A 25,228-nucleotide genomic window follows, 5' to 3' on the forward strand; every position below is an offset into this window, starting at 1 on the left:
AAGATTTAAATGTAGTCACGATCTCGTTGTTTCAGGGGCTTTAACTTGACGGACGCCGATGTCATGTTTTGTTTTACTGTTGTAGCTTTGCCTCCTACAACTGTGTTCCTCAGAGTTGCATTCCAGCACTGGGAATGTTTGTCTTTGAGCTCTGACCACAATTCACTGACTTGGTCAGGGCTTCGTTTGTGAACCAGCAAGATCCTGTGGTGGGCACATTGTTGCTGCTCTTCTTCTTTCTTAGGAAAGTCAAATGTCAGAAAGGCAGGGTGGTGTATGGGGTAGGCTTTCAACTTCACCATACACATTCCCACGTAGACGTCATCGATGGGGAACAGGTGAACCGATTTGGACACCTGGTTAAGAAGTTTTGTCAACTGGCCCGAGTATACCACCCCACCCCCACCCGCATAAGTAGGGTATAAGCCTTTGTAGAAGCTTTCCGGGACGCAGTATTTGGACTTTTTCTCTCGGATAGGTATGGCCCCACCGATGACGTCTCCAACCATGAAGCCTCTCATGGCCGCGGATTTTCCCAGCCTCTCCTCTTGGTCCAGGAGGTAGTCCAGCATGCCCGGCGTGTTGACAAACACGTCGTCGTCTCCCTTGAAGACGAAGCGCGCCCGCTTGCAGCGCCGCGAGAACCAGTCCCAGAAGTGCACATCTTTTAAAGTGAGATTGAAGAAGGAGTCTTTGAAGTCCCACTGCAGGATGTCTCCATAGTGCCGGCTCTCGAGCTGCAGTAACTCGTCCGCCAAGTCCGCAGCAAGCTCCCGCTGGCTCTGCTTGGCCAGTAGGAACACCCGGTGGACGTAGCCTCCCCTTTGGCCTGCTTTTTCTTTCCTTTGACCGGCCATCCAGCCGACCTGGCCCCATGTCCGGCGAATAACCTGCCGCCGCTCAAAATTCATTGCCACGGACTTGATGGCCAGGAGAAGCAGGGGCGGCTCCTCGTCCTCTAGCCCAGCTCCACAGGGCTTGCTTGGCACGATGACGTTGGGGTACTCCCGTCTGTGCATTGAGCTCACAAACTCCTTCATTTGCTCCGGCAGTTTGGCAAAGTCACTCATTCTGCTTTTCAGCTCTCCGACGGCAGAGAAACTGGCCTTCATCAGGTGACTGTAACTGCTGTTAATTTGCTTATGTCCCCTCGTGGTTCTCCTGTTTCTAAGGATGGGATTGTTATAGCGGTCAATCGGCAGTTGGAGTTGATTCCAGAGAGCACCGCCGTGTGGTGCAGGGTCCCAGAAGGTTCTAGGTAATGGGGCAAAGCCCTCGTTTCTGTAAGTCCCCGGGGCAATGAAGTGAGTCGTTTTACTCAGATGTGTTGAGCTGGATGTTGAACTGCTTAGCTGTTTAGCTGTAATGTCTGCCATATTGTAGCACAGCATCAGGGCGACGTAGACGAAGAGCAGGCCCAGAAGAATGCATGGAGTGCACAGACAGATCAGGATGTTCCACCAGCGACATCGGATCAGTGCCATTCCGCTGAAGGGGACAGAATAAGTATTTGGTTGGTTTAGTGATTCTCATGCCAAGGACCCCCAAATGAATATGTATTTGGCCACAGACCCCAGGCTGGAAATATGTTGTGCCCCCCCCCCCCCCTTTTGTGTTGATGTTATAGTTTCAAAAATTTAACAAATGTCGTCAAGATTTTTTTAGAATAGCAGATCTGCAAGCTCAAAGTGCATCACAAAGCACTTGCATTGTGAGCTTGTAGAGCGGCTATTTTCAAACGGCTAGTGTACAGGTTTCCAGTGGTTGAACTGGTTTTGATGCTACATTAACTTGTTGTTGAGAACCAGTGATGTAGCGCATTGGTTCCCAACCTTTTTATACTGAAGTACCCCTTAAGTACCCCAAATTATTTGGCTCTCCAAGTACCACCAAACTGATAACTGAAATTACAGGACCTGCCCTTTTTTGTTCCATTCCTAAGCCAATAATGATGCTGTTCTGACAAAACTCTGTCTAATCACTGATCAGCACAATTGATGATATTTCTAATATGATTAATCCATTCTCAAATCTTCTATTAATGGCTAGGTGTGCTGTCATGCTCATTTCAGCACGACTGCATAGCCTATTTCAACAAATTGCTTGGTCAGAAGAACTACCTGTAGTACTAGTAATATAAATATTTCATTCCACTTTTGTCTTTTACCCTCCTTTTTGGGGGGGAGACTCCTGTGTACCACCTGTGGTACTAGTACCAGTGGTTGGGAACCTCTATGTAGCGCATGTTTACGTAAGAAAGTCAGTGACTTGTCTACGGTACTTCTCACCAAGCTACAATGGTGCACACCACAGAACAGAAACAGAAATAGCCAATCTACAAGCTCACAGCACTTTATGAGCTTGTAGATTGGCTATTTCTGGCAAAGAGATTTGCCGAGCAGGGTTCTGTTGAAGACCCTTGGTGTAGGTGGGGAAGGGAGCAAGCCTAGACCCCTGGTTATAAGTGGTTAACAGAATGGCAACTATACAAATCTCTCTCTAAAAAAAAGATATGCCAAGGACCCCCATAACATTTTTAACGGCTCTAGCAGTGATTTCCAACCATTTTCATTTCAAGGGCCTGAATTAGGCTACGGACGCCTATTTAATGGCATTTCTATCTCTGGGACCCCAATGTATATTGTAAAATCACTGCTAATTTAACTCTTATAGTGTACAAAGGGTCCATTTGGTTCCATTTGTACACTCTTGAGTTACAGACCCCTAAGGTCCATTTGGTTCCCAACTATCATTTAGCTTGAGGGAGTCCCCGGAGCCCACTTTGAGAACCACTGTACTACACAGTACATGGTAGCACATGTTAACAGATGAATGAAAGAAACTACTGGCGACATTGGGAAGCACAGTATATCAAGAGGAGTAGTTGGAAGATTAGAAGAAAATGGAACAGGAGAGATTTCTGAGTGACAGGATAGTCCAAGATTAAAAAGAAACGGCTTCTCAGAGTATATAGGGTAAATGAAAAGGGCATATTACTGTAACACCAAATTCAATGTGATGTCTCTGGTGTGCTGACCTTACGTTTAAACATAGCATTGAAATAGAAGTCTTGGGGGAAAGTCTTTGTTTACCTGTTCTTTAGATGGTGGCCACCTCATTTGCTGAAAAATATCCCTCTTTTGTAAAATTCCAACCAGTAGTGCTAGCAGTCTGTCATCATCTCCAATTCTCTGTGTCTTCTACTTGGAATGATCCTTTTCAGACGTCAACTATAGATAACAGAGACAATTCCTGAGGACTATCCTTATACATTATGTACAATTAGTTGTATTAACACATGACAGCCAGTGGGTTGGAGTTTCTGTCTGAGGGGGTTGCTACAGTAAGCGTGGTTCAGTGTCGTTTCCATAGGAGACAGACTGGTTACATTCAGGTACATGCGGGATACGCCCACTGTCAGTAAACAGAGAGAGAAAGAGAGAGAGAGAGAGAGAGACAGTGAGTGAGTGTGAGTCAGTGAGTGCACTGACAGGTAACCTGTTATTCATCAACAGGTTACCTGGAAATATTTCTCAGATACTGTAATAACTATAATAATTTCAAGCACGTCAGGCACGTGCAGTGGGGCGTGGAGGTGCTTTTCGTGCTTGGGCACCTATCCATTTGTGTCAAAGTTCCCAACATCCGTGGTTATCTCTATAGGTCGTCCTTAAATGCCATTGATAGTGAATGGCCAGTTTTACGTCAATGTCCCAACACAAACATTAAATGCCATTGATAATGAATGGCCAGTTTTACGTCATTGTCCCAACACAAACATCAAATGCCATTGATAATGAATGGCCAGTTTTACGTCATTGTCCCAACACAAACATTAAATGCCATTGACAATGAATGGCCAGTTTTACGTCATTGTCCCAACACAAACATTAAATGCCATTGATTATGAATGGCCAGTTTTACGTCATTGTCCCAAGACAAACATTAAATGCCATTGATAATGAATGGCCAGTTTTACGTCATTGTCCTAACACAAACATTAAATGCCATTGATAATGAATGGCCAGTTTTGAGTTTTTGTTAAACACAAACTAATTAAATGGCATTGACAGTGAGAACGCAAATTGTGATTGGCCGGAATGAGATGATTGATGGCGTATGATGATACTTCACACAGGTGTGATTTTTGAGGGGTGCTAGCTCCTCCAATGTCCAGCTTTTAGTGTGTCCACAAACTTTAAATTCCTACTGAAAATGAATGAACAATTTTACGTCATAGTGTAAATTTCACATCACCTAGTGTAGGTGACGTAATTCTGATTGGCCGGAATGAGATGATGTATGATGATGTACGATGATAAGAGTGCCACTCACTTCACACGGGTGTGATTTTTATATCTATCTATAAATGCACCTTGCCTCTGTCTGTACGTGTGTACTGTACGGCTGTAATCCACGTAACTCGAAAACCATTCGCCGACTTCAAATTCGACACACGCGTTCCACACCCCCACAGGGAGTGCAATGCCCGGTGTCGGGTCGGTCGGACCCACGGTTGTTCAGAACCGCCACAGAAGGCCTCTGCCCGGGCTCTGGACAGGGCCCCTGCCCAGGGTGCATTTATGGAGCTGGCCAGTCATGACATAACAACACTCCATATCCATGTCTGACACAGAACCCTATAGGAATAAAGGGACACAGATGTTCTGACATCGGCATAGACTCCATATTTGAGCATGCCTGAAAAATAACTCCATATATGGGCATAAAAGGGACACATCTTCCAGAACCGTGCACCCAATACACGAGTAAGACGCGCAAACGCGGGAAGCGAACGCAGATCGTAAATTGCAATAACAATTCACCATGACTCAGCCATAACCATATAAGGAGTCCCCAAAGCAGCTATATGTCCAAATATGGAGTGTGTTGCATCAATGACAAACAAATCACTCAGCTCCATATACGGGCACAAAGGGGGGACGGATACACGGACACACACACAGACATGATCTGCTAGGTCTCATAGTAAGTGCTCACTGCGTTCGCAATCACTGCGTTCGCAACTAATACGTGGAATTACTCAAACTGAGTGCTTGCTGCTTATTTTTTCATAAAAGGGACACAGACATAACTGGGTGGGGCATGCATTTCCAACTTGCATCGTTCCAAGTGGCCAGTGCCCAATGGGCACCGCTCTAGTAAATAAAAATATGAGGAGTCTAACCACTTGTCTTAAGCCATATGTACTTTTCCTGGGCCGTAGCTCAGTGGTCCAGGCACCTTGGCTGGTATAATCCAGTCTGGCAGTGTGCCGCGGGTTCGACTCCCGACCCCGACGGCCTTTACTGCATGACCCCCGCCCATCTCTCTCTCCATTTACTGTCTATAACAAAGCTAAAATAAAGGCGAAAGCCACAAAAAAACTTAAAAAAAAAAAAGACATATAAACTTGCACTTGAACCCCAGCATCCATATCCTGGGAGGAACAACAGCAAAGTTTGCAGATCTACAAGCTCACAGCGCATGAGCTTGTCCCCCCCTCCCCCCAACGATCAGATAAAACTGGAATAGTGAGTATTTATAGTGTCATATCTGTGTAAACACCAGAAAGATAATACCGTCTCTGTCACCACTTACATTTACTCAAGTAACAATAAACAATATCAATAATAGCTTGAATTTATATTGCGCTTTTCATGAACCCAAGGATGCTTTACAAAATGAACAACCAACAAACAATCAAACAAAAAGAAAACAAAACAAGAAAAACTGTACCTTTTACAGTTATGATGAGCTACGAGGTAGTTTTCCTTGATTATTTCCATTTTTTATCCTTTGTACTTTGACAGCTAGTTACTAGTTTATTTGTATTATTATTTTATAATTATTGCGTTCGCAATTACATTATTATGACTACATTATTACAAATCATACATTGAACACTTAAAGCCCCATTTTATACAAGCGCATGACGCTGTAAGCTTGTGGATCAGCTACGGTTGACACATTAAGAAAAACATTTCTTTGGTGCTCTCTGGTAACGCCTCTTTTGTTTAAGGAAGCTTGCCAACTTTCAGGTTGATAGATTTATGTTGTCTGCCTGTTATGATGCTTTGCTGTTCAACAAATCGACAAACTAATAAATGAACCTCCGGCATCCGCTTCAGGAATCACTCCCAACCAGTGGAACCTGTCTGACTTGTGTGTGTGTGTGTGTGTGTGTGTGTGTGTGTGTGTGTGTGTGTGTGTGTGTGTGTGTGTGTGTGTGTGTGTGTGTGTGTGTGTGTGTGTGTGTGTGTGTGTGTGTGTGTGTGTGTGTGTGTGTGTGTGTGTGTGTGTGTGTGTGTGTGTGTGTGTGTGTGAGATGACTATCTTGAATATGAGTGGTTGTGGTTTAACTGGTTTTGCAGGATTTGCCTATGCTGGCATGTCCTGGGTGATCAGTGTACTCAAATGTTTTACTTACAGTAGGTAAAAGTATCAACACTGCAATGCAAAAATACTCTGTTAGAGTCTGGAATTCTAAATTTACTTGAGTAAAAATACTTGCATAAAAAAGTACTCATTGTGCATCATGTATTGGAAATACTCAAGTATATTACAAATACCTGAAAATTGTAATTAAGTACAGTACATGAGTACATATACTTCCACCACTGGTCTGGGGGCTTATTATTTTCTACGATTGTCTATTGTATTACAACCTTACCTCATATAATGGGTCCTGATTATCATTATAAGATGGTACCATTCATGTCTACTCGCTCTGTCTCAGATATGTGGGCTTCGGACAGTTCAGACAGAAACCTAATCTCTCTAGGTCGTCCTCAGACGAGCCCTCCATCGTCGTTTCCAGTCATCCCGTTCTCCATACATCTGCCTTTGGCAGTGACCTGCTAGTCTCATTCTCCTGGCTGCTATTTTCTGGCTCACCCTTGGTATTCCCTCATACAGAGTCTTGTTAGTAACATGTACAGTCTTGCTGATGTTAAGTACGCACGCAGCATTCTGGTGTAGCACCCGTCAAGGGACTTCTGCAGGGTTGGCTTCAGGGTCCAGCATTCACTGCCATATAGGAGAACAGACTCCACTGTTGCGTAGAAGAAGCTGAGTTTGATTTGTCGGGTGAGATTGGAGTTCCATACACTGGTCATGCCATTCAGGGCCCTCCATGCAAGTGCCTTCCTCACTTTCAGATCTTGCTCGGTTGAGTTGACCCATGAGCCCAGGTACTTACTTTAGGCTTTCCTGAGTGCATAGTCCAGGACTATGATGAAGAGGAAGGGGGCTAGGGTATCCCCCTGCATTACCCCAGCCCGGATATAAAACTCCTCGCTGTTGCCATCTGGGGTCTGACATCCTTAATAGGCAGTGTCGATGTAGATTGGGTGGTTGAAGTATTACAAAAGTATTTTCAAAATTGTAAAAAAGGCATAGTAGTTTATGGATAAGGAGTTTAGCATGGACGAAAATAAATCATGCTGTAGTCCTGGTCTCTATACTGCCTCCACCTGGCCAGCCGGGGCACCTGATGAAGGGGAAAGAAACTGGTTGGAATAACGTGTTCCTTCCACGCACTACGCGACTGGGGAAACTCCCCCCTGTCAGGTGAAAAGAAGCGGCTTGGACTGCTCATGCATTGAAGGAAGCATGAGTTCAGTCCGTTGCTCAGAGGGAGTGTAGCACTCAGGATTACATTAGACAATTGACACTGGGTGGATTAACAGGGTTTTGTAACCCATTTTTTGTAAATCCTGGGTTAAAAAACGTGAAAAAAGAAAATATTTAGTCTTGGGTCTTTTGAATAATATTTTAGTCATCTGAAACTGTTCAGTCTTAGTTTAAACTTAGTAGATTACATATCTAAACCTTTGTCTTTTAGTCTTAGGGCCCTATTTTCGTCGGACTTCTTTGCCATTTTTTACTGCCATGTTTGAGCTTGTAGATTGGCTATTTGAATGTTTATCAAAATAGTCCCTAAAAACAATATCAGGCACAATATCACAGTGCGAGCAAGAGACATCATTTAGAAGCAGATAATAATAAAGAACTGCACTCTGTCGAGTGCCTACTTGCTTGTTGCACTAAATGGCCTACTAGTGTGAAAACATACCTGCCCAGTCTGCTTCGTGCCAGCATATGACATCATATCACATGCTGCTAAGGGACATACGCATCGTAGCACCTGACTGATACCATTACTTCCACGCTCTGCTTGTGCAAGTAATAATTATATAGCAGCAGAATATGCATAGTGATGGTGCCAGTGCAGCAGCAATGGAGTGGAGTCATATTTGTACAATGATGAAGTCTGACGGCTTATGTTGCCAAGACTGACATGGCTACAGGGTTCAGCACTTGTTGCCTGATGGTTGACAGGGGGAAACAATTCCATATTATGGTTATATGGCATTTGATACGTAGCTTTATGTAGGTATCGTTTCCTAGCCTGTCTGTCTTTGCTACACTTCTGAAAAAGACTGTTGGAAGGCTCCATGCTCATTCAAAATGCTGTGGCCACTGTATTCACTGGGACAAGAAAAGCGGAACACATTACTCCTATCCATAAATCACTCCATAATGCTGCTGCACTGGCTCCTGATCCAACACACAATCCATTTCAAAGCACTATAGGGATACTTACGGTTTATGAGGCTTAGAATGGTTTAGCTCCCAAATGCATCTGTGATCTGCTCACTGCCTTTCTACCACTGAGACTGCTCAGATCATCAAGGTCTGAGGAAGGGCTGCATGCGGCCCCAAATGTTACCACTTCAGTCAAATAAATATCTGGGAGCAGAAAATGGTGTTCGGATTTCTCTCTTTTCTTGATTTGTGCTCAGATCATCGGACACTGGTCTCCTGACTCTACCCAGAATAAAAATCTGAATGTGATGGAAGTGCAGTTAATGCAGTCACATGGTTTTGCAGTATGCTCTGGAACAAATTGCCCCGATGATGTGAGATCTGCCACAACGTGTCATCTTTTCCACAGCCTATGATAGTACTGGGATCAGGGGTCATCAACATGTCCGTCCATGGCAAATTCTAGATTAGATAGTTTGTACACACCATTATCATGTTATTATTTTTGGACCCAATTACTGAATGTCAATCTCCAGGTTTTTAGTGTCATGTGTATTTACTATGACAGCAGTCCAGCTAGTACTAGTGGTTCTCAGATGTTTTGTTTTCAAGGACCCCCCACAACTCTGAGAGTGTACAGATACGGGTCCATTTGGTTCCATTTGCACACTCAGAGTTACAGACCTGTAAGGGTCATTTGTGGCTTGTTCTGTTCTTGTTCTGTGGCTTGTTCTTTTTCTTGTTCTGTGGCTGTTTTTGTCTACTCATTTTGTATGTCCATGGCAAAAATAGAATTTTGACAAAAATGTCCAACCACAAGCTTGGTGATGACCCCTGACTGGGATTGCGTTTGCAGATCCGGTCAGGGTCTAGAGTGTGTGTGTGTGTGTGTGTGTGTGTGTGTGTGTGTGTGTGAGAGAGAGAGAGACTTTGGCCTTCTGAAATTTGATGCAACTTAGGAGATATTTTACACTCAAACACAGTTGAGCAATGTGACTTTTAATCATCTGACAAATTGTGGAAATTGGTCTAAATCCATTAGTATAAAATAAAGATTAATAATAGTAATATTTCTGTTGATTTAATTTGTGGAAATTTGTCTGCTTACATGTGCATGTAGGTGAAATTCACCTGTGCAGACCTGCATGGTATAACAGAGGTATAAGCACAAGGCAAATGCTGCCACCTAGTGTCTGTTATATTCTTCCAATGTGGCGTGTTCTCTGTTACCTGCTCTGCACACTGTGGCCCCTTTTACACCAGCCCGTTCTTAGTCCATGAGCCACCAGCCCGTTCTTAGTCCATGAGCCACCGGCCCGCTCTTAGTCCATGAGCCACCAGCCCATTCTTAGTCCATGAGCCACCGGCCCGCCAGCCCATTCTTAGTCCATGACCCACCAGCCCGTTCTTAGTCCATGAACCACCAGCCCGTTCTTAGTCCATGAGCCAGAGCTCCAAAATTGGAACGTTAATTATGAATTGAGTGGGCAAAACCATACCTTTATTATATTGTTTATAGGGTCAGTAAGTAAATTAATATACAATATATCGATAACCCTTCCACAGTAGCTTTTGTATATTTTCTTATGATGCCTAATTTGCACATTTACAAGGCCTGGGCCGGCTTAGCGGTCCAGGCACCTTGGCTGGTAATCCAGCATGACATTGTGTCGTGGGTTCGAGTCCCGACCCAGACGAAACTTACTGCGTCTTCCCCCCCAACGATCTCCCCATGTCCTGTCTACCTACTACATCTATCAATAAAGGCAAAAAAGCCCCCCAAAAAAGAACTTAATACAATAAATCCATGTATTTGTGTAATCATTTTGGGAAGTTTCAAGGTGATAACTATTAATTCAAGTTTTACCAATTCACCTCATGTAGGCTATATACTGTAGGTGAAAATAAATATGAAAAAGCTACTACTGTGGAAGGGTTATCATATATTATTTTTCTTATACTGATCCTATAAACAATTTAATATGGTTTTTCCCACTCAATTTTTAATTAACGTTCAGATTGTGCAGGCTCTGGCCCATGGACTGAGAACCGGGCCAGTTCAACCCTGGTGGAAAATGGGCCTCAGGTTTTTTTAGGAACAGGAACATGGAATGGACCCTTACAATTTACAATTTTCAATTTAGGCATTTAGCAGACTCCAGAGCGACTTACATTAATCAAGAACAAAAAGCATGGCAATACATCACATACATAAAAAGTAGTTATGAAACATGCGTAAACTAAGAATGTAACAGTGGAATATCTATATAATGAAACTATAGATATAAACTATACATACTATACTATACTATACACATACATATAGCATGTGTGCGAGCAGAGTCCAAACGAAGCAACTGTGTCTGTTAGAAAGACGACAGGAGTGTTTCAAAACATGGTAGGAATAAAGATTTATTTGTCATTATGAAGAGGTGATTTGGGATGTTTCTTCTTTTACAAGTAGTATTTTATAATTTTTTTCGTTGATAAAACTTGCAAAAAATCTTCTAGCATATTCCAAGAATAATGGACATGAAATAAGGGGGATTTATTGCTGAATGTTAAAATGAAGACACCTTTTTTTTTTTGTTTTATTTTTAGTTTTCTTTAGTTTTTTTCACCGAGTGGAAAAACGATTTGCTTGCTGCTTTTTCCATGCACCCAACTACCAGTACCACTAGGACATGCAGGGGGGGGGGGGAGAGGAGAGGGGGAAGGGGAGGGGGGAGGAGGGGGGAGAGAGACTGGGGAGGAGGGAGGAAGTTGGTAGGTAGAAAAGACAAAGGCAAAACTGCAGGACAAACACAAACATGGAAGGAAGGAGCCTTTGGTGTGTGTGTGTGTGTGCGCACGAACATCTTTGTGTATCTGTGTGTGTAACTCTCTAAGAGTAGGTTATGATTGATGACGTGCACGTCGGTATCCATGTGTGTGTGTGTGTAACTCTCTAAGAGTAGGTTTTGCTTGATGACGTGCACGTCGGTATCCATGTGTGTGTGTGTAACTCTCTAAGAGTAGGTTTTTCTTGATGACGTGCACGTCGGTATCCATGTGTGTGAGTGTACGTGCATGGTAAAGCCTGATTCATACTTCGTCACACAACGGTGTCGCGCGCCAAAAATAGCAGATCTACAAAGCCCTGCATGACGCGCTGCCGGTGGAGCATGAATGAAGCGTTAGAGCAGTGGTTTTCAACTCTTTTCATATCAAGGCCCATTCTTTATTCAGCATTTGAGCCACGGACCACCATTTAGCCTCTCAGACCCAAAACTTGGAATATTTCATTGTCGTTGGATACAATTTTGTCCACAATTCCATGCTCTAGGTACGAGATAACAGGCAAACGATCAAAATGACAATTCTTCTACATTCTCTAATTGTGTATAGACTTCTTGGTTAACAATAGTTTAACTCTTGAGAGCGTAAAATGAACCGAAATTAGTTTCGGTTCAAATTTAACTCAAGAGTTAAAGATATATATGGGTTAAAGATCTATTAGGGTCCATTTGGTTACCAACTCTCCATCCTTTTGCTGGGGCCCACCTGGAACCCCATCAAGGGACCACTGGTTGAAAGCCGCTGCATTAGAGGGATGAGGGAAGTGCAGGGATGGATGGGAGAGATCAAAGAGAAGGGATGGATGGGAAGGGATGGATGGGAGAGATCAAAGAGAAGTCAACTACCTCTAGTCTAGAAGCACACTACTCTCACTTGCAGTAAATCCATGTCGCAAATTCCCGATTAGTTTTACAGTGATAAGACGAAACTAGCCAGTACTTTGGGCCATCAAAAACAAAACCAATATATTTATAGATATCCCTATTCCCTACTATGATCACGAGTTTCCCCTGAATTTGTCAGAGGGCATTGTTGCCATTTTGAAGGTAGTCTACTCTAACATATCTGTGATCCATGCATTTCCTGTGATTCGTCAAGAAAACACTATACACTACTTATTGAAAATTGATTCGTATGTATTGTATTTGGCAGAAAATCAGTTTGCGGTAGTTTTTTGTTGTTTTTGTGTGTGTGTGTGTGTATTTTTCGTCACCAAAAAGGATTTGGAAAACTGTTCTTTCTGACCTAAAAAAATACCATACCCAATGTATAGCTCCGGAGGAGAGGAGTAGGAGCTTAATTCATATTGCGGATTCACAGGACTTGTAATGTTGCCATTTTGTCTACTGTATACTCTACACAGCAGCCAAAACTACTCTGGAGACTTGTCCCACGCTAATAGCTGGAGACTTGTCCCACGCTAATAGCTGGAGACTTGTCCCTCGCTAATAGCTTCTGGAGACTTGTCCCACACTAATAGCTGGAGACTTGTCCCACGCTAATAGCTGGAGACTTGTCCCTCGCTAATAGCTTCTGGAGACTTGTCCCACACTAATAGCTGGAGACTTGTCCCACGCTAATAGCTGGAGACTTGTCCCACGCTAATAGCTGGAGAATTGTCCCACGTTAATAGCTGGAGAATTGTTCCACGTTAATAGCTGGAGACTTGTCCTACGCTAATAGCTTCTGGAGACTCGTCCCTCGCTAATAGCTTCCGAAAATCATTTTGAGGTGAAGAGGACTGGAGGGCACGGGATGGAGGGTGCTGGGGAGCTGTGTGTGTGCATACGTGTGTGTGTGTGTGTGTGTTGGAGGGGGGTAGACGGAGACAGACACATAACAGATCATTCAGTCAATATGACCAAGCAAAGTATGTTCAGTCAATAAAGGTATAGGAGGTGCAAAAAAAGGATGCAGTAATCAATATTATCATATACGAGTAGTTGGTTATGACTTACATAAATTAATAATAATAATAATAAAAAGAAAAATACGTATTTGTCGTATACTCCGACTCACGCACTTGCAATGTGAACCTCTGCACAGTGAGACCCGCTTGATGTCAGTCGCCAGCGGAAACTAACATAGATGCGTCTCCGCGGGAACAGCAAACTGATATATATATATATATAGATTCAAGATACAAGAATCTATTTTTATTTCATTTTTTATCTTTTATCTTCATCATCATCATCATCCTCTTAATAATTCACCTTTTTGTGTCATTGTCAGCGTCGTCAGTCATAATATGGCCCATACGCGCACACACACACACACACACACACACACACACACACACACACACACACAGAGAGAGAGACAGCCTTTTGGAAGAATAAAAAGGAACAACTAATTCTCTTCAAGTTTCAAGAGTTTTACACACGATCCCTTCACCGTGATGTGTATATATATATATATATACCAATTAAGCATAAGAATAAGAACAATCAGACAGACGGGATGGATGGATGGATGCACGGACGGACGGACGGATGAGAAAGACAGGAAGGGGAGTGACATAATGGATCTGGCCTGAAAGAAAGACAGGAAGGGGAGTGACATAATGGATCTGGCCTGAAAGAAAGACAGGAAGGGGAGTGACATAATGGATCTGGCCTGAAAGAAAGACAGGAAGGGGAGTGACATAATGGATCTGGCCTGAAAGAAAGACAGGAAGGGGAGTGACATAATGGATCTGGCCTGCGGACTGAACTGTGACTGAGATGGCGTGCGGTGCGCGCCCTCTAGAGGTGTGAGTCTTTTGGCTGCGATGGGATGGGGAAGTCCTGAGACACGATGCGGCTCTAAGCTGCTGGCATAGGAGAACGGGTCGGGCTGGGCAGTCCACGAGAGGCCAGAGTCAGGCTGGATTAACAACTGGGTTGGTTTTTAGGTCGGTTTGGATTCGGCAGGCCCCCTCCCCCCCCACCCCCCCACTCCCTCCCCCCGGCCCTGTGACTGCTCACGCGGGAGGGGAGGGAAGTACTTACAGTGCAATGGACAGCTTCTGGCAGAGTGAACATAGGAGCGGGCAAGTCGAGCGAGAGACCACACGTACTGCCCTCGAAGCTGGATGGAGAACACTTTGGAGAACTGAACCACCCAACGTGACTTCACAAGGTGCACAGACTGTTTGGACACACACACGCACATCCACACAAACATAAGCACACACACACACACACACACACACACACACACACACACACACACACACACACACATATATGCTGCAACCACCACCTAGACCATGAAAAGGAAACCCTGAACATCTACGCAAGGATGTCGAATCACTTACCCTACAACGCCCTAATGCACTTCCTCTTACAGCAACAACAACAAATGGCTGACAGGTAGCATATACGAGGATATGAATGACCAACAGAGTACAATCCCGATTGTTAATTGGACTCCCAAGAGCTTCGTTAACACTCGGGACGTTGCTGTGAATGTGTGTTCAACTAGAGATTTTCAACCCTCCCAAAAAAAATCTGCCCTGCACGTGGGTGTGCGGGGGGAACCCAGAAAGCTACCCTACACATCCGGTTGCGTCAGTGATAAAATGTCCCTGTGAAACGAGCGCATTGCGTGGATCATACTCATGTAAACATACACCTTTTACACAGGAGGAATTCATATTGCATGATAACATAATCAGATCACAGTTCAAAAACAGGAAGATCCCAAATCAGAGGAAAAAACCAAAAGGAAAAGGAAGGAAGGAGGTTGGTCTCTATAAAAAACGAGGAGTCTTTTATAAGAAAGGCTACAAAAACTCAATGGGACCTCCAACTTCAGCATACAGCAAAAGGCACCACAATATTATTCTATTTATCTAACTTGTGAAAAAATTGGCACGTAATTCTCTTATCATCTCTCGTAACGCTGTAAATCAAAAAACTTTACATATAAATATTCTTCCCCCCCGTTTATAAAAAAAAGTCTTTGCTGTTAGCTAGTAGACAATTTTTGCTGAAATGAAAATAAATATTTCATTTGTTTAGAATATCTGTCTGTTATACAAAATAAAAATATTTTTTCCTAGGTGCAGGTCTCTAGTCCACTGGTTGTGTATGGGGGGGAGGGGTGTATGTGAGGACGAAAGTGGTGTTGGGGGGGGGGGCTCTGTCTTAAAGGGGCATGTTGTCCGTTTTGGAGCGGTGCGAGTGCGACTGGTGAGACCCCCGGCCCTGGCCGCTGTTGCCGTTGCTGCGCGGCGCGCCCCCACCACCACCGTGCCGACCCAGCCCTCTGTGAGTCCGCGTGTCGGCGGCGCCGGATGACGACGCCGGGCGGCGGTAACCTGAAACGGTGGTGAGGGGCGGCGGCGGGGGGTCCACGCTCATGTTCTGCATACTGAGGAAGGGCGTGCTCTCCCCGTGGCCCTCCTCGTCGTCGTCCTCCTCGTCCTCGGACTGGCTGAAGCTCTGCGAGCTGTAGTCCCGCAGGCACGAGGCGGCGGCCCCCCGATGGGCCGCCGCCTGTACGTGTCCGTTGAGGCGGTGGGGGCGCCGCGGCGGGCGCGGCTGCTGCTGCTGCTGCCGCCGCTGCTGTTGGCGGCTCCGGGCGGGCTGGCGCGAGGAGGCGGCGACGTACTCCTGCGTGGTCTCGTAGGCCTCGTCGTCGGGGAGGCGGTAGGGGCTGGACGGTAGGCTGCCCGTGCTCTCCGTCAGGTAGGGCCGTCTGGGACGACGGGGCTGCCGGTACAAATGTCCGTCCTAGACAGGGGACGGATGGACACACCGATGGAGGGGGTTAAGCAGAGGTGAAGAGTTCTTATAAAACCTAACCCCCATTTACTTGCATAATGGGGAAACATTAGTGTTGTCATATATGCATTTACCTTGCATACTGTAATTTAATTAGTTCATCAGCCACTGTTATCTGACTCTGCTTCAGACAGAACCCCTACAGTAAACAGGTCGACACAATGGATGCATTGATATGCATCCAAGGTCGGTCATTCTTATTGTTTCAAGCCTGCGACACACTTTTGTTCGAAAGATTAGCAAATTAAGAGAGGTGCGAAAACTGTTAATGGCTGTGCGTGCTTGTGTGCATCTTCACCAACACTCTGACAATGTCAGATATGACATTCAAATGGGTGAGGGGAGCTCAGGGGGCCTAATTTGTGGTTCCTATTTCCTATTTCTTCATGGGTGCTCAAGCAACGACCTCACCCACATAGTCACCCACATAGTCGGCGCCGCTGGTGTGCCTATTCATAGTTCGGTTTTCGGTGAAGAGGTGACCACAGTAAATGTCGAGATATGAATATGATGCATTGTGAGCTTTTTTAACAATTTAATTTAATTTTTATTATATATTTAGTAAAGGAATGGTTTTGGTCATACAAGGTTTCCACTTGACAGCAATATATTGTTCTGTATCAGTATCATCAGATTCCATTCAAATTGGCTACTATGACTGCCTATGAATTCCACAGGCCTGCGTGGGTATACAACCTGGCCTGGCGGGGATATGCAGCCTGGCTGCTCAGCACTCACAACAGCGCAGCACCTGTAAAAATAGCAGATCTTCAAGCTTCGAGATATGAATTTGATGCATTGTGAGCTTGTAGATAGGCTATTATAGCAATATATGGTTCTGTATTAGGGCTGGGTGCAATAACCGCAATATCACCATACCGCCGTTATGTAACTCATACCACGGGTTCATTACCGTGGTAAAATGCTGTGCTGGCGACCTAAGTTCTAGGCCTATGACTGCATATGGTGTGATATGAAATGAAAAGTGTAACATAATAAACACGGAATCAATGAGAATCAGTCTAATCATGTCAGCAATAATGTAACACCACGAACCAAATGGTTGCTGCTGCGTGGTGGAGCGGCAGCGGCTGGAGCTTTTTCATGTATCGTACAGTATATATTTGGCTGGTTAACTTTGAATTTGTTTAATATGTTGATAAGAGAATAGGAATAAAAGGCTTATTATCCATGCTGAGGGCCGAGGGACGTTATTGAATGGTCGGTTTGACCCGACCGACATTTCCTTTCCTTGGAGCGAGAATGCGTGACGATGCGATTCCAAATAAAAATGACAGTGTTTGAAATCATTCCAACCCGATAGACCTACCTAAACTATAAATGTCAAAAGTCAAAAGTCAAATTGTTCTGTCCGTCCTCCTGTCTGTAAACTTTTCTGCAAGCGACCAGTGGAACTGCCTGGCTGGCTCTCTCTTTTTCTCTCTCTCTCGCTGGCTGCTCGGAGGCACGTTTAATGCGTGCAATGTTCAGGAATCTAATCCAAGTAACTGCCCGTGAGGTATACGGAAGTGTATTTTAGATTATACACTGACACGACAACGCGTATTCAGGGCGGAGTCACCACCCCCAGGGTAAATTGTGATTTGCTCTCGTTCACTGCAATGCAATTTGCGGCATTTTCAAAACAATATTGCGCAGAGTAGCGATTATCAAACGTATTTGCAATGACATAGGTTGAAAGATCTGTTGCCCGTAGACAAGGCACGTTACCTCCGCAGGTTAGATATTATCGGCATAGATGTTTGTCCGTATGTGATTAAGGATTGGAAAAAGTTGCATTGGCAGCCATAGAAAATTCTGCCCAGGGTAAATGTCCCGGATGTGACGTTTTGGGGCGTTCCTGTCTTGTTTCGTGTCAGTGTATGCCTTAGGACTATTTGTGGCGGTTGTGCGTCACATGACTTGACTTATCCTATGATATCTAAACCGTGCTGCAGCTGCTGCTGTTAGAATGAGATGCGGACCTCTCCGCTGGCACAATCAATCAAATATATATTAATTTGAAACCTGTTACATCGATGCAGCCTTACCCATACACGTGTAGCCTATAATGTTTCCCCCTCTATATAAAGATGATTTGCACCTGGCCGTTAGAAAAACTCATGGTATTTTATTGGCTCTAAACAAAGTCCGACAGTGTTTTAAATTAGGCTACTCCAACCCAGACCCAGTGCCCACCTTGTCTGTTGTTGTGTCAGTCAATGGGATCGCAGGGAAAAGACGCTCAACTTGGTCTGAAATTATGTCAAATCCGCTCTCTTTTTTTTCTCTTTTGCATTTAATGTCACTTTTTTGTTGACTTGTATTCAGTGGTGTACATTGTACAAGTACAGTACATTTACTACATACTTTAGGCCTACTTAAATACAATAGAGGGATTTTCTACTTTACTGGAGTGTTTCCAATTGTCAGTACATCTACCTCACTACATCTCGGAGGCAAATATTGTACTTTTATTCCACTACAATTATTTGAAAGCTTCAGTTACAACTGTAGATTTGGATGATTATTATAAAAAAATATTTAACCACTTCAGCCCTATATACATTTCGAATGATCTACAAGCTCACAACAACGCGTCGCAGCAACGTGTAAAATCTGGCATTACGTCACCATCAACGCCCGCCAAATTTTTGTTCGTCAAAATCAATTGTAGATTTAGTCGACTAAAACTAGACTTAACACTAAAACATTTCAGGCGACTAAAATATGACTAAAACTAAATGAAATTTCATTCAGAAGGCTGTGAGTAACAACTAAATCAAAATGTGCTGTCAAAATAAATCAACACTGATGTGTGCAACAGGTGTTTGTTCCTTACGTCGGGGCACTGCAGCAGGGGCTGGTCATCCTCTCTGTGATAGGTCCCAGCGGCGGGGGGCAGGGAGAGGGCGTGGCCCGTGTTGGGTGAGGTGATCTGGAAGGTGGGCACCTGGGGCGGCAGTGGAGGGTAGTGGAACTCCACGGGAGACAGGCGCGCTGGAGTGGTCAGTGCCGACACATACCTGGATAGGACATTAGTACAGTCTCATGTATATTATTATTATTATTATGCATATACAAGCAATTACCACACTAAAGACTGGTGGTCAAGTTGCCTTTTATGGCTGGACTTCAGTCAAGCCAACAATCAAGGCACTCTGACAGAAGTGCTTTAATATAAATGTACAATGATAATGTTGGTGACATGGTAATCTCTAGCAAAGAAGAGGTTACATATCTGGGCTGTATCCTGGACAATAAACTGTCAGGTGAAGGTGAAGGCATGGCAACAAGGGTGATCAAAAGAGTAAATCAAAGGAAAAGATTCTTATTCAGCCCCTATTTGACTATGCTTGCACCTTCTCGTTCTCTAACATCTCAAATTAATTAAGCTCCAGACCTCCCAAATAGGGTGACCATATGTGCCCCTTTGCGTGGGACAGTCCCTCATTTCCAAGACTTTTCAGGCGTCCTACAAATTGAGACCCTGTCCCACATTGTAACATGCATCAGTGTTCAAATGTCCTAATAGTTGGCTTTCTATTGTAAAGCTCTCCCATTGTCTCTTTTCCTGCACGATGTGTTTTTAAGTCTGTTAAAATTACATGAGAAATATCCTCTAGGCTTCAGTACCAAGTCGGCCATATCAATTTTAAAACAAAAAGTGAAACGCCAGAGCGGTTGATTAACAAAATTATAGGCTTATAGGCAATATTAGGCCTAATATGGTCGAATATGACATTACAGCATTTAATTGCAACTTACATAATATGTTGCTAACCCCGTCCCACTTGTCCCACACAAGTAATACTTCTGTCCCTCAAATGGACAGTTTGGATCTGGTCACCCTACTCCTTCCCATGACCCACCTTTATGTGAGTCCTTCTAGGCCTATAGGCCCATGAAACACCTTTATGAAAATTTGATAGCATAGGTTGGCTCATGGTAGAAGACAGAGTCAAGCAACTGAAAATGGGACTGACATTCAAGATTGTAAATGCAGATCTGCCATCCATGCCTTAGTGCCCAGTTCTTACTTGACTGATTACCTCAAAAAAGTGAGCAATTCCCACAGACATAACACTAGAATAAAGGTGAGCAATTCCCACAGACATAACACTTGAATAATGATCTGGTGCCACCCATTTTTAGAACAAATATCTGTAAATCCCCCTTCCACAGCACTGTATGTGTGGAATACCCTGCCTCAAAACAAGCAAATCACTGGTTTCCTTTAAAAAAGGTTTTAAAATGAACCTGTCATTGTCATCAGGTTAAAGGGAGAGAATGCGATTGCCCCACCTCTTTATCCGCCCCCTATTTTCCCAATTTATTTATATTCCAACATTTACCTAGATTTAATAATGTTTGAGATATATCATTGCTGATATGTCATTGTTTTTCTTTTAATGAATGAATGCATGGGACCTGAATGGAAACAAGAACGCAAGGTCTTTCTTATATCCTTTTGGACCATTTGTGCTTGACTGTACCCCCTGTACTGTCTGCATTTTATTGTCTAATAAAATTATCAATCAATCAATCAAAACCTTTTTTTTAAATTTAAGTTGCCCATTGCCAAGTAATTTGTTCACAAGGTCTTTCATTTTATACCATTGACTATATTAATTAAAGGGAAATGCACACTTTTGCATTTCAGTTAACTGTCGAAAGTTTGTCATAGTGTACATACAGTACATGCTTGCATAGAAACAAGAATAATTATCCATATTGACAAAAAACATAAATCTTTCTGTTTGTATTAGGGTTGTTTGTGCTCCTACAATTATTGATTGATTTGCATTTTGCAAAGGACGCATCGATTCCCTGTGTGATTGGCTTCAAACACTTGTGCCGCATCACCAATTAATTGTAAGTGAATTTGCTAATCGTCATCTCCACGACCTCAGCAGAACTTTGCTGACGACATCAGGGATCTCTGTCTCCGCATATTTATCTGTCATGCGGGTACTCGGAGAATGGGTACAACAGGCACTCTGAGACAATGGGTATTGCATAAATATGTGCATTCAGCACGTATACCATTCTCCACCAGGGGGCTATCTACAAAAAACATATTTATACATAAATCTTTGTGTTTGAGCACAAAATGCACTTTGAGAACCCACAAAAGCATGCATTCTGTGCGGCCCCACCACACACAATCATTCTACTGCAGTTGTGGCCCCCGGCCTAATCTAGTTGAATACAACTGGTCTATGGTCTCCCCCAAGTAGGCATAAGTGCACATTTAGTTATGATGCAACAGCACCAATTGTAGTGTTTTAACCCGGCCATGGGTTATGCCCCCCCCCCCAGCCTTCCTACCTGTCACTGTGAGGCGAATCCCTCAATGAGTCGTAGGAGTCTCCATACTGCATGCCCGCGCCACTCACTTCCGCGCAGCCCCAGTGGGTGGCTCTCCGCGCCATGCATGTTGGACTGCTGCATTTGCTGGTCCCCACAGAGCTGGACAGGCCTCCCGACTGGCAGTCTGAGTTCATGCTTTCTGTTCGCTCCATGCTCCACGTCTGCTCCTCGTGTCTACGCGGATGGTACAAGGGATCGGGAGCGTAGACAACACCTGTAGCATGAGTGTGTGTGTGTGTGTGTGTGTGTCTTCTAGAAGTTCTAGACCTCCAGTTGGAGGCTACACAGCAGGGGAGGGGGGGACTTTTTTTTTCTCATTGGCTGATGTCGCTGTGCTAGTCCAGTTGGCTTTCTCATTGGCTAAACCGCGATGCGCTGTTTCTGTGTGTGTTTGTGTGTGTTTGTGTGTGTGTGTGTGTGTGTGTGTGGGTGTGTGTGTGTGTGTGTGTGTGTGTGTGTGTCTAAGGTATATTAACGACATAGTTAAAAATGTTGAAAATGAGTGGTATATATATTACCCTTTAAGTATACTCTGTGTGTGACTCAGGGTGTGTCATGTGTGTGTGCTCACCTGAAAGAGATTGAAAGAGAGCGATCAATGTACCTGGAAGGGTGTGAGGCAGTGGAAGAGTGGTGGGAGCGTGTGGACATTCGGCTGCCTGCGTAGTTGCCTGCACCCTCCGCCCCATGACTGATGACACACTCTGTGGTCGGGACACTCTTAGAGATGTACTACAAGACATGGACATGCACACATAGTAGGAAGAGTTATTTAGTTCCAAAATGTGAATAGAGCCTATTCCGTTGATATTGCGTGGGGCTTATGTAGTACTCTATGTTTGGGACTGTCTAGTCAGTCACTGGAATGTTTTACACAGGTGTCTTGTATTGGTTATCACGTGATGACACTGCTCGGACCTGATTGCTGCATTCATTTCCCATATACAGTGCATAGGTTTTTTTGACATGCTAACAGTCCAACAGGCATTAGTTTGACAACACCGTCGCTCCCGACATGCGCTGCCGGTTACAACTAACCCGTGGCTTCCTGTGATGTTAGGTTTAGGGTAGCTCTGATCCATAGCTCTAATGTGATGCATTTAGAGCTATGTTACTCTCGACTTCCGCCGCTCGCATGAATGCAGACCAGCCTCTCGTCTTTAGCGTAAATAAAAAGAACGTTTTTGCTACTCACCAAAACAAAGGCGCGTTGTGTCATTAGAAAGTGGAAGCACTTTGAGCCGTATAAACGGTACTTTTTGGCCAAAAGGGGATTTTGTTTCCACCGGTAAAATATACATTGTTACTCCACTGTGCCTTCTACCGATATTGCCCAGAGAATTGCCTCATAGAGAATACTTTTCCTCCAGTGAAAAAAAATCCCTTTCTGGCCAAAAAGTATCGTTTATACGTGTGGTGTGGGGCTCAGAGTGCTTCCAATAAGGAAAGTAGGCAATGACACAACCAACCTTCGTTTTGGTAAGTAGAAAAAACGTTCTTTTTATACGAGAGGTTGGTCTGCATTCATGCGAGCGGTGGAAGTTGAGAGTAACATAGCTCTAAATGCATCGCATTAGAGCTATGGAATCAGAGCTAGGTTTAGGGTTGGGTTTTTGGGAGGTAGGGTGCCGGACTCATGACTATGTAGGACTGTTAGCACAGTTATTATTAGCCAGGCTAGGTGCCTTGCGTAGTTTCCTCAGCCATCGGTGTGTGAATGTGTGTGTGTGTGAATGGGTGAATGTAATGTAAAGCGCTTTGGATAAAAGCGCTATATGAATGCACCTTTTATCTAATATCTATGTTGGAGACGAATGCATGGATCAGTGCATGGAATTTAAATAATTCCCATAGAACCCTTACCCGTTATCCCTAAACGTATTTGCCTTTTTTTCTTTTTCTTTTTAGCTTGTAGGTCGACTATTTTTGGTGAACGTTCCCCCCCAAGAACGTGGGCGGCTGCTCCAATGATCCATGGGTCGGCGGTTCGAATCTGGGCTCCTCCTGTCTACATGTCGAAGTGATACCCACTGGGGCTGCGCGGAAGTGAGCGGCGTGGGCATGCAGTATGGAGACTCCTACGACTCGCCTCACAGTGACAGGTAGGAAGGCTGGGGGGGGGGAGTCATAACCTTTGACCGGGTTAAAACACTACAATTGGTGCTGTTGCATCGTAACTAAATGTGCACTTAGGCCTACTAAGTCGTATCGTTCGTCGAGCTGCCGCTCGTTAGCATAACAATCAAAGTGGGACAGTGGCCGCGGCCATTTTGAAGATGTTACGCACTATAAAACTTTGGCAATGCACGATAGATAGATTAATTAATGCTGGCGGCAAAACGGATCAAAATTTTGTTAATTTGTTTTGTTTCCTACATTTAATGTAGGAAACAAAACAAATAAAGGGACCCATGCTAGTGTTTGTGAAGGAGTGGTTTGGACTTACATCCACCATTGGGATCTCCTCCGGGCCCGGGCCTGGCCCGGGGTGGTTGGGCCCGTTGGCCAGCATGCGGTTTGGCTGCTCCACACACTGGTTCTGGTTCTGATGCACAGGCCCATGCAGCTTCTTCCTCCGCTTCCTGGTGGCAATGACAAGTGGTGGGGGAAAAGGACTCAAGTGAAGTGTTCGACTTAAAGGACTTTTGATTGATTGATTGAAATCTTTATTAACAGTTTGCAGAATTACAGTACATTTCAAGCACAAACTCAATACAGACAACTTTAGTTTTTTTTCAACCAAGGTTCATGTTTTAGGTTGTTATTAGAGAAATGTTGTAGCGATTCTTTATTTTTTTTTAATTTACTATAGTCTTACTAGACCCCAGGAAATTACATCTGGCCACAAAAGATTGCAGGATCTACTGAATGTGAAGGGGGTACTAGGGGGATGCCATACTGTGTTGTATAGGCTCAATATGTTAGTTTGTCACCTCCCCCTTCACATTCAGTAGATCCTGTGATCTTTTGTGGCCAGATGTCATTTTCTGGGGTCTAGTAGGACTATAGTAAATCATTAAAAAGTTAATCGCTACAAAATGTTGTATAAATACATATTTAGCCCCATGTTCGAACTCCCCCGTCCCCCTGTAAAAAAAATAGCTAAAATCGCTAAAATCTACAAACGAAAGCAGCTAATGAAAAAAAATAACTGAAATAATTGAAAAGTTGTCCTTTAAGGAAAAGTATCAATATACTGTATATATATATATATTGTAATATATATATATATATATATATATATATGTATATATATATACTGTAATATATATATAATACTGCAATATAGAAAGACTCTGTTACAAGTAAAAGTCCCGAAATTCAAAATGTACAAAAGTACAAAAGTAGGCTATTGGCATTAAAATGTAGGTTATAAAATGCATTAAAAATATATTTTGAAAATAGCAAATCAATACATGCTCACAAGTCACAATACGTTGCATCGCGATGCATTGTGAGCTTGTAGATTGGCTATTTTCAAATGGCCGAAATTTATAATGTGGCTGAAGTGTTAAAGTAACTGGTAACTAAAGTCTTCAAATAAATGAAGTGGAGTAAAATTACAATATTTGGATCTAAGATGTCGGTTAGAATATAGGTGTGTCACAATGAATACATAATCGCCTAATCACAATTTATTTGTCTAAAAAAGCTATTTCCACATTTGTTTACTCAGGCTTTTGGCAATTAGTTTGTTT

General features: G+C 43.7%; 2 protein-coding genes across 2 annotated transcripts in view; both read right to left on the minus strand.

Moving 5' to 3' along the window:
• Positions 1-5: 5 nt before the first annotated feature.
• On the minus strand, positions 6-6,689 carry LOC308322258 (N-acetyllactosaminide beta-1,3-N-acetylglucosaminyltransferase 2; the record flags this gene model as incomplete). Its single annotated transcript, XM_080773454.1, has 2 exons — positions 6,674-6,689; positions 6-1,488 (listed from the first exon to the last, which is right to left on the minus strand). The coding sequence occupies exons 1-2, from the start codon at positions 6,676-6,678 to the stop codon at positions 6-8; spliced, it is 1,488 nt and encodes a 495-aa protein (XP_080629580.1). The 5' UTR covers positions 6,679-6,689.
• An 8,829-nt stretch (positions 6,690-15,518) lies between these two features.
• Positions 15,519-25,228, minus strand: part of nrg2b (neuregulin 2b) — a gene marked incomplete at both ends in the record, with an annotated part of 53,926 nt that continues 44,216 nt past the window's right edge. The window contains 5 exon segments of the mRNA XM_080773455.1: positions 15,519-16,106; positions 19,000-19,183; positions 21,489-21,704; positions 22,135-22,262; positions 23,977-24,112. Of these exon segments, the coding sequence (XP_080629581.1) occupies positions 15,519-16,106; positions 19,000-19,183; positions 21,489-21,704; positions 22,135-22,262; positions 23,977-24,112 (1,252 nt within the window).

The sequence above is a fragment of the Protomyctophum bolini genome (assembly GCF_963924005.1).
Source record: "Protomyctophum bolini genome assembly, chromosome: 10".
Classification (NCBI taxonomy): Eukaryota; Metazoa; Chordata; class Actinopteri; order Myctophiformes; family Myctophidae; genus Protomyctophum; species Protomyctophum bolini.